The sequence below is a fragment of the Schistocerca gregaria genome, chromosome 3, assembly GCF_023897955.1.
Source record: "Schistocerca gregaria isolate iqSchGreg1 chromosome 3, iqSchGreg1.2, whole genome shotgun sequence".
Taxonomy (NCBI): Eukaryota; Metazoa; Arthropoda; class Insecta; order Orthoptera; family Acrididae; genus Schistocerca; species Schistocerca gregaria.
In genome coordinates this window covers 144,121,386-144,130,926 of record NC_064922.1, presented here as the reverse complement: position 1 = coordinate 144,130,926, position 9,541 = coordinate 144,121,386, and the positions used below count along the sequence as shown (strand labels likewise).

At 39.6% G+C, this 9,541-nt stretch overlaps 1 protein-coding gene across 1 annotated transcript in view; it reads left to right on the top strand.

Annotated features, from left to right (window-relative positions):
• The first annotated feature begins 6,349 nt into the window (after nucleotides 1-6,349).
• The window catches only part of LOC126355287 (WAS/WASL-interacting protein family member 3-like), a 69,089-nt gene continuing 65,897 nt past the window's right edge, over nucleotides 6,350-9,541 (top strand). The window contains exon 1 of the mRNA XM_050005576.1: nucleotides 6,350-6,402. Within this exon, the coding sequence (XP_049861533.1) occupies nucleotides 6,350-6,402 (53 nt within the window). The remainder of the gene's footprint in view (nucleotides 6,403-9,541) is intronic.

Below are 9,541 nucleotides of genomic sequence, written 5' to 3'. Positions count from 1 at the left end.
GCTGAGTAGTTTCGAGGTGGCCTCATTGAGGTGCTTGTCACTCAGGTTGACCACTGTCCGTGCGGCCCCATCCTGTTGTACCTTCTTGTTAAGGCGCTCCTTGGCCCGTTGACACGCTGTTGATTTTCTCATGGTGCATTCAGACAAGGACCATAAGGCAACATCAACATGGTCCCTATCTTCTCAGGTCAGGGTAACTGCTATGGAAAGGTGGAGATACAGCAACTCTCTGGGCGTGACATCTAGGTGGTGGCGCATGTTACACACTCTTTCTCGTACCAACACGAGGCTGGCACGGTGTCTGATTCTGTTCGCCATTCTGGTGTTGACATGATGCTTGAACCTGGCGAAGATAGGAATTACATCCCCCTCTCGGCATCTCAGAAGGAAAGTGAGAGAACAGCATCCTTCCCTTCCTCTGTCAAAGCTTATCCAGCTTCTTGATATTAAGGTACATCTTTTCCCTGTAGAGTCTTCTGGTGTAACTCTTCAGGCTTCCCTGGCGAGATCTTGACATGAGGAATAATCGGGTCTAGTGCCAGATGTTTGTGTCGCTCTGGTACAATAATTCGGCCATGTAACCAGTTGCCTTCTTCAGGTGCTACCTGACACTGTTGTACTGGAGGATCTTGTCCAGTATTTATGCCCAGAGGGCGCTGGATGCTCTCTCTGCTGCCCACACCCAACTTGGTCGCCATCTGTGGCAGCTGTCTGAGGCGAGTCCTTTGTCGGGCGTTCCGTTCGCGGTCCGCACCCACCTGGCGCTGCTTGTAAGGTGTTGTCTCTTGCCTGGTGCTCCCTCGGACATCCGCGCCCAGCTTGGTCTCCATCTGTGGCAGCTCTCTGAGACTCATACTCCAAGATTTTGGGACAGTGTCATAAAGGAGGCCATCGAGATCAAGGTCACAGACAACATAATAAACCGAGACAGCGGTTACCAGCTCAGCTCGGCGTGCAGTTCGGCTATGGAGCTTATCAGAGCCCAACGAAAAGAACCAAGAAACTCCTCAAGAAGTAGTAACACCGCAGGAGAAGCGCCAGGCAGGCGCAGACCGCAAACGCAACTTCTGATGCAGGACAGGCCTCTGAGAGCCGATGATGGACGAGCCGAGCAAGACGATCGTCAGAGCACCAGAGAAGTGCCAACACCTCAGGAGCAGTGCCAGGCGGGAGTGGAACGCCCGACAAATACGGGCCTCAGAGAGCTGCCACAGATAGAGACCAAGCTGGGCGCGGACGTCTGAGGGAACACCAGGGAAGAGACAACACCGTACAAGCAGCACCAGGCGGGTGCGGACGGCAGAGAGAGCACCCAGTGCCCTCTGGGCATAAATACTGGACAATATTCTCCAATGCGACAGTCTCAGGTAGCACCTGAAGAAGACAACGAGTTATTTGGACGAAATATTGTGCCAGAGTGACACAAACATCCGGCAGTAGGCCCAATTATTCCACATGTTCAGATCTCTCTGGGAAAACCTGAAGTATTTTGATTTGCTTTAAGATGGAAATAGACTGTTAACAATATGTTGGCTCTCACTTACGATCTTAAAGCAAGTCAAATTGTAAATAAATTAACTGCAGACCACTGATGATGCCTTACCTCAATAAAGCGAAACGCGCTTGCTGAGAAAAACTCGCATATTTTGTGGTTCCAACAACAGAACGAAAATACTCTCAAGAATTGTAAAGCAACTTCGGACAATATGGGCACACAAATGAAGAAGTTTTATTCAAACTGTTTATCCCAGTCAACATTAAGAATAAAAAGCATCGAAGTAATGCAATAAGTCCACTAACTGGACCAGTTGTGGAGTTTCGTAAGCAGACAAACTACTGAATAAATGTTTTATAGCTTAATCCTTGTTTCTTCACTTTATGGAACATTAAAGTGAAACTTCTTGTTGGTTGCTGCTGCTGTTGTTTTTGTTGAAAACCAACAGGATTTTCTCAATCATTCTAAATTTTTGAGCTACAGATTTTCTATATTCTGTGCCAACCTAACACGTTTGAAATATAATAATTTTGTTGTATCCCACTGATAAGTCCCAGCTGCAATCATTTGATGATGAAGTTTCAGATTGTTGAACATCAAAAGATCGCCTACTCTATGAAAATATGCATTTCATTTAGATGTTAAAATACTCTATCTTAGAAGTACTAAGTGGATAATTATCAATTGTTTGAGATTAATTAGTTTTGCATACTTCCTGAAAGAATACCGCCCTTGGGGCACTACATATTTTCAAAGTCACAAAGCAGTAAGAATTTTAGAATTTTACTCCCTCTTGGATAAGTTGTTGTGGACGCCCGTTTAGTTAACAGATACTAGTTTCACCACTGAAATCCTAAAGAAGTTATTAATCTACATAATTGTAATTCGATCAAATCAAATACAGAGTAGATCTTTTTGCATCATACATTGCTAAGGAACGGATTTTTATGCAAATAATTTTTTTCAGTTATGTATAAAAACCAGTAAGAGAAATTAACGAAACAGCACCCCTCAATCATATACGAAGTTCATTTCACATAAAAAAATTTTTTTGTAATATTTTATATAAGTAAATATTTTAAATAATTTATCTACAAACACATAATTTGTCTCTTTACCTTGCTATAATTTTTTAATTAAAATAGGGCATTGATATATTACCAGATGGCAATTTGACTGAACATTAGTCATAAATTTTTCCACAGCATGTGCTGCCACGCTATCTGAAAAGGGAATCCCTTATTTTTGATGTGGATGGCTGATGCAATGAGCACAGCGGTGTCCAGTCATTTCCCTCGTTTTGTTTAAAGCAGAGCGTTTACACTATACAGTATCTCAAGTGAAGCTATTTGTGATATAATGCCGAAATTGTGTTCGCTCTCGTTCGCAAAAATTTGTTACTGAATTTAGTGGCATCTGTACAAGTGCGCCGGCCGCGGTGGCCGAGCGGTTCTAGGCGCTTCAGTCCGGAACCGCGCGACTGCTACGGTCGCAGGTTCGAATACTGCCTCGGGCGTGGGAGTCTCATACTGCTCATAGCCATTTGAACCATTAAATTTTTTGTACAAGTGATGGAAGACCCATCCTGTAAAAAATGTGGGATATTACTAAATCATTTCTATCAGCAGTTTCAAGTCTTACGGGATTTAGCAGGTGGCAAACATAGAAAAGCCATATCACATACAACATTTAGACTAGTCTGTTAGGTGGACCTGCTTCCTCTCCACACACCCTAGTTTCAAAAAGTTCCTAATATTGTGCAGAATTACTACTGTGTAGCCATATTTAACCCTGCCACCATTTACAAGCCAGTTGTCATCATGCTATGTTCTACTCCACAACCCGGATGTACTACGCTGCGATGGACAGCTTCGTCTCTTGGACTGGAGTACCTGCTGTTCGATGTTGACTTGGCTGCGCTCTGGCCTTAGAATCTGGTTGCCCTGCTGGAATTTGGACTTCAACAATTACTAGCCTTAATAAGTTAATGAACTTGTCATTTCCACGGGAATTCCACATTCCACTTGTACTTCCTGGACATTGTTATAACCACCATCAATTTATATTATTTTCACGAAGTTCGCCTACTCACTTGACCCTTGATGACAGAATAAGTGTTGTGTTAATATATTGTGAAACTGTGATATATTTGTCTTATTATTCCTGGTTATAACACCTTACATTCAAACAGAACAAAAAGTCTCTAAAAAAAGTTTCGTCCTGTGTATTGGCAGAAAATGGACGTCAGAAAAGGCAATTTGGCAACACGGTGATCGTATATAGGACAAGTATCTTTATTCAGTTCGCTGCGCCTGTTCTGTTCAGTTAGTGCAATCGGTGGACACTTTTGATAACTTTTCTTGTGCCTCGACCAGTTTTATTTTTCACCATCTTAAGCGTTTCGACTTTACGCCATTTTCAAACGCAGTGTTAAGTCAGTTACATAAAATTATTCGTAGATACATTGTATCATGCCAACATTCTCGATCACGAGATAACTGCAAACTTGTATGAGACAAGTGCAAACTTGCACTTGTTTTATGATCGAGAATGTTGATACGATACAATGTATGCACGAAAAATTTTATATAACTGACATAACACTACCTTTGAAAATGGCGTACGGTCGAAATTGCGTAATGTGTTGAACAATAAAAGTGTAGCCAAGACATAAGAAAAATTATCAAACGACCATCCAAATGTCTGCATCGTCTCACAGTACTTTCATGGAAATTGAGCAATCTGTAGAGTTTAGCGTTGGAATACTCGAGTTACAAAGTTAATGAAACTTTTGTTTGTTTTGTGATGTTGATCTGCCTGACAATACTACAGTATTCACTGTTTCTTAAACGGTAGATTTCCTGTAACAACAGTTTTCTTAACACTGAAAACTACAGTTATTAGTCGGACGTACTGGAAATATTCATTCTGAGTAACGACCAATTAAAAAAAAAGGGTACTCATCATATGGCAGGAATAACCTACAAAACATGTGAGTATGGAGGTAGTATACATACATAACACATTGAGTAACAGCGGCTAATTGTTACATTGTGAGATTGTCCACACTTTGTATCTGCACAGTGAGTGGACTAGTGTGCGCAAACTCAGCTTACCACTTAGTGTGCAAATGGACAAAACATGTGAACTGTCTTCTCAAGTGCAGGGCGTTAACCAGACATTCTATATAAATATGGTCCTGTAAGGCAACTAATATCAGGTTGAGATCATAACAAAATTCATTAGAAATGCTGCTGTCACATAACTAGAATGCATGAATTAATAAAGGTGAAAGATGCAGATCATAACAAAATTCATTACAAATGCTGCTGCCACATGACTTAATAAAAGTAAAAGTTTGGGGTCTAGTCAAAAATACAAAATGCTGTTCCTTTTTTTTCTGCATATAATTTATCAAATCATTATCTCTACATATGAACATTTTTATCACAGGAAAGAATTCATTAGCTCATTTACATATATGATGATGTAGCTGGTCAATGCACTGAGTTGGTGGAGTATAAATTTACTTATCAAACCAATGAAAAACCCTAATGTACTCAATGTGAGGGTAGGTTAGTATATTAGATTTTGGTATTCAGTGGTCAATGCGTACACAAGTTGGAGCATGCAGAATCTCGACTCAACATTTACTGCGGCCTAATACGTGATGGTACTTTACCAAGCAGCATCTGAAATGCCATTGTCTCCGTGATGAATCTGAAACGCTAATTTCCTACTCTGGCCTTGACTGAATTCACTCAGTCTCAACTTTCCTGTGATCTGTAGAACGTTAACTTTTCCCTAGTTGAAATAATAGCTGTTGCACACTTTCTAAGGGTTGGAGCGATGTGCACAATTTATTTGCCTACAATAATTCCCAAGGGAATAAATAGCTACCTCTTAGCTGTCTGTTGCCACGATACGTGAAATGTATCGTCCACACTTCGCAGAAAGCAAAGCTCTCAACGCCCATGCTATTTTGCGTACACTTGTGCGGTCTGCTGCAAGATGAGAGAGATATGTAGAAATTTTAGTTCTCAGAATGATTTTATATAGTGGAGATCTCTGCACTGTGTCGCATCTGCGTCGCCCAGTGCGGCTTCAGCCAATCGGCATTCTCGATAGAGATGAATTTTATTTTTCTTGCTGGGTTGCAGCCTAGCCCTGTCAAAGCCATCCAGCGTCTTACCCTCGGTCCCGGCTGTATTTACGTTAAAAGTAATAATGTATTGTTCTGGCCTTACCCCTTTCTGCACTGAAGCTCGCTGTTCTCTTGTTAAGTGGGGTTTTCTGATGCCATTAACCACGCGCTCAGTTTGTTTCCAAATTGCATTTCATTTTAACTTAGTTATTCATTCCCCTGTCCATATATTGGTAAATATTGTTTTGTTAGTTTTCGGTACATGAGATTACTGCAATTGCCTTTTGTTGATATAATATAATTATTATTTTCTGATGATCTTATACTGTATCGTACTGTCATTATGGATCAAGCTCATGTAATGTCCGTAAATTCCTTTCACCTTACACATGACGTCCCTTCTGAATTAATTTTGTGCTGCTGTGATCAATGGTTGAGGAGTCCTCATTGCAGGGAAAATCATAAATTCAATTAATTTTAATCATTGTCCAGCTATTTGTCTACATCATGCTAGATGATGTCGTTATAACATTCTGTTTTGATTTCAAATGTAGTGCTTTTCAAGGCATTTTCTATTTAGATAATTATTATGTGGCTTTACAGTCCTTTATAGCAGTTATTTGACTAATCTTACAACATTTTCCTCTAGTACTTGTGGTTAACTTCTATTAAAATGGTTCATCCATCCTTTATATTCTCTCTTTACAATAATGTCAGGCATTCCACAATTCTCAAACATTCATGATATTGTTGATTATGACAGGTGAGTGAAGTTAAGGAGGCATTTGTTTCTCTTCTTCTCTATTCTCAAACTGTAAATACTACATCAGTATTGAATTGTCATCATATTTAAAATAGTTAATATTTTTGCAAGGCTAAAACTTTATTTTCATTCACATTATTTATCTTTAAAAACACGTTTCCAAAAATCTACCTTACTTAAATTCTTATTAACATATCTTTAGACTGAATGGACATTTACAAATTTACTCATGAAATACAACATATAAAACATGGTACATTTATGAATATAATATAACAATTCACAAATCGAATTATAGAATACAAATGAAACACATAAAGTACCAATTCTCAGTGGTACAAGTACGACTGAATATTTGCAGACATCTCCACTCCTTGTTGAAGTAACTATCTTTTGCACACTTTATAACATTACAATGAATTCGTCACATGCATCACTTTCTTTCTTAACGCACTTTACACTTTAAACTTCGGGCTAGGTTTGCTTCCCGTAGACTCTGTGTGATGTCGATGAAGATTATCGACATTCACAGTTCTGAGTGTTCGGTCACAAATGCCATTACAAGGTCAATTCCATATTGCATTGTTTTGATGACAAACTGCTCGTCCAAGGCAATGCCATGACTCGACGACATAGGTGACATATTCCTTTATTGGTGTAGTTGCAATTGAGGTTGATGAGTGTAGCCCCTCGACAAATGCTGCAGTTTGATGTTCCCATTATGTGATCTTTGTTTGATGGTTTGACTGCCTTTGGTTGGCTTGATAATTAGGATGAAATAACTGCCACGGTTTTGTTGAATATTGCTTTCTGTTGATTCTGCCAAATCTCATACTGGTTTAAGGTATAGGATTTAGAAAGAAATCATGCTGTCTTTTGCCCTCATCTTGGGACCCTTTCTTCTCTTCTTTTCTTGCTCTGTCTTCATGTCTTCTTTCTTGGAGCACAGGGATAGGATATCTTATTCAGTAAACGTTATTTGGAAGGATTACTAGTAATGTTGTTATAAGATATCGCCAACTTTGAACATATAATTCTGTAAGTGATATATCTGTTTTGAGTTATTAGCTTCTCTATCTGGTATTGAGAGAAATATTCTGAGTTTATTTTTCCAGGTGGTTGTACTATGGAGCTGTTGCCGACAGTTTGCTATTGTTAGTCACTTATACTGTGTGTCGCTAATGTGGTCGCTTTGCTTTCCTCACAGGTGTACGTCCTTTGTCCCTCGCTGGTTGGTTCAAATGGCACTGAGCACTATGGGACTCAACTGCTGTGGTCATCAGTCCCCTAGAACTTAGAACTACTTAAACCTAACTAACCTAAGGACATCACACACATCCATGTCCGAGGCAGGATTCGAACCTGCGACCGTAGCAGTCGCGCGGTTCCGGACTGTAGCGCCTAGAACCGCTAGACCACCGCGGCCGGCCCATCGCTGGTGCTGGGCTTTCTCCGTCCTCTCGCAATTGGGGTGAGGTGTGGGACAACATTCTTCAAAATATACCTGGCTTGATCTCCACACTAATGTGAAGCATGAGTCAGTAAATTCCTTACTTCAGTCTCCAGTTTGTCACCAACGTCATATTGTGCAATCGTATAAAATCTCACACTCAGACTGTAGCCTCCTGTTGATCTTCTGCTTCTGTTGTCAGTGTCTTCCTTCCCCAGATGATTCAAGTGATGTGGCGCTGCTTGTGTTTTCTGTTGCACGTGGTTACCGTGACATTTTGTTTAATGCTACTACTTACAAGTTTCTTTATCTAAATTTACAATGAGCTTTACATTGAATGTTAACTGAATAATACAGTGTATATTTAAATAGTTTTTCAGTACTTTACTGAAAAATTATCATTTACACTTTAAGTTACTTTATTTTATATTGGTTCCTTTACTGCCTGAATGAGCATGGATTGATGATATATAGGATAGTTAATTAGTACGTAATGTCATTAGTTTTATTTTTTTCTGACCTACTTTAACGAGTTAAATGATAAGTATTATTGTACCTATATTTGAATATTTACATGTTGGTACTCATCCTGCTGCCTCTTGAGATCTTCTGCTACCTGAAACATATCTACATTGTTTTGCCGTATCATCTGTGATCCCTTTACATTTTGATTTTCATAGCTAATTTCCATATGACCATTGCAAGAATTCCCATCCAATTGGTCTGAAGAACGGCATGTCATTCTTCAGCAAATAATGCTGACAAATGTCAACCGAGTTCTTGTCTTTCCACTTATGTTTGATCTTGAATACCTCTGGGTCTTTTTTCTGTTTGAATAAGTCATTGTTACCACCGCAGCGACTGAATAACAGCACTGATACCACCACTAACTGACTCCCGCTTAACTACTATTGTGTTAACAACAATACCCCTGACTGTTACATGATGTATCGGACTTATCTCTGAAGTTCTCTCGTCTTCGACTTTCTCCATTAATATGTCCTCAATTACTTTGTAGTTTAACCGACGTATGTGTTTGTTCTGTTACAACTGGATGTTTATGGACATCCATAGTTGCATTATTTTCCATCAATATTTGATGGTCTTCAGTGAGAGCTGGGGAGAAGTACTTCCCTTTTTTAAATTGTTCAGCTGTAGTCTCGCTGCTCCCAGATCAGCTTCTACAGTAACCAATATAGATTTTAAATCTTCATTTTCGCACCTTTCTACTACCTTTATGTTTGTCTCCTCGTCACACATCTGTGTAATCATGTTTAATTTGGATTTTAGAGCCTGGCAAGTATTCTTTAAGTGTGACAGTACTTCACACTTATATTCTGGAGATTCGTCAGATTCTATATTAATTGCGTTTATACTCGCTTCCTGATTCAACTCGTTATCATATTTGTTATCTGCCACTGAGAGTTGCAAATTTCAATTTTCAGCTGTGTCGTTATTTATTACGACCCTGTTTTCTGTGTCTGGCGTGATGATACGTGGTCTCGGTAATACTGCTGTACTATGTCCTCGTATGTACCAAGATTGTGTATTTTTGAATCTGATTTATCAGACATCTCACATCCTTTATCATCTGGTTCGTTTTCCGGTCCAGACGGGATATTTTCTCTGTCATTTTCCTCTCCACTATCGCCTTGTTCTTCCCGATTTTGTTCGATTCCCGCCATCCAC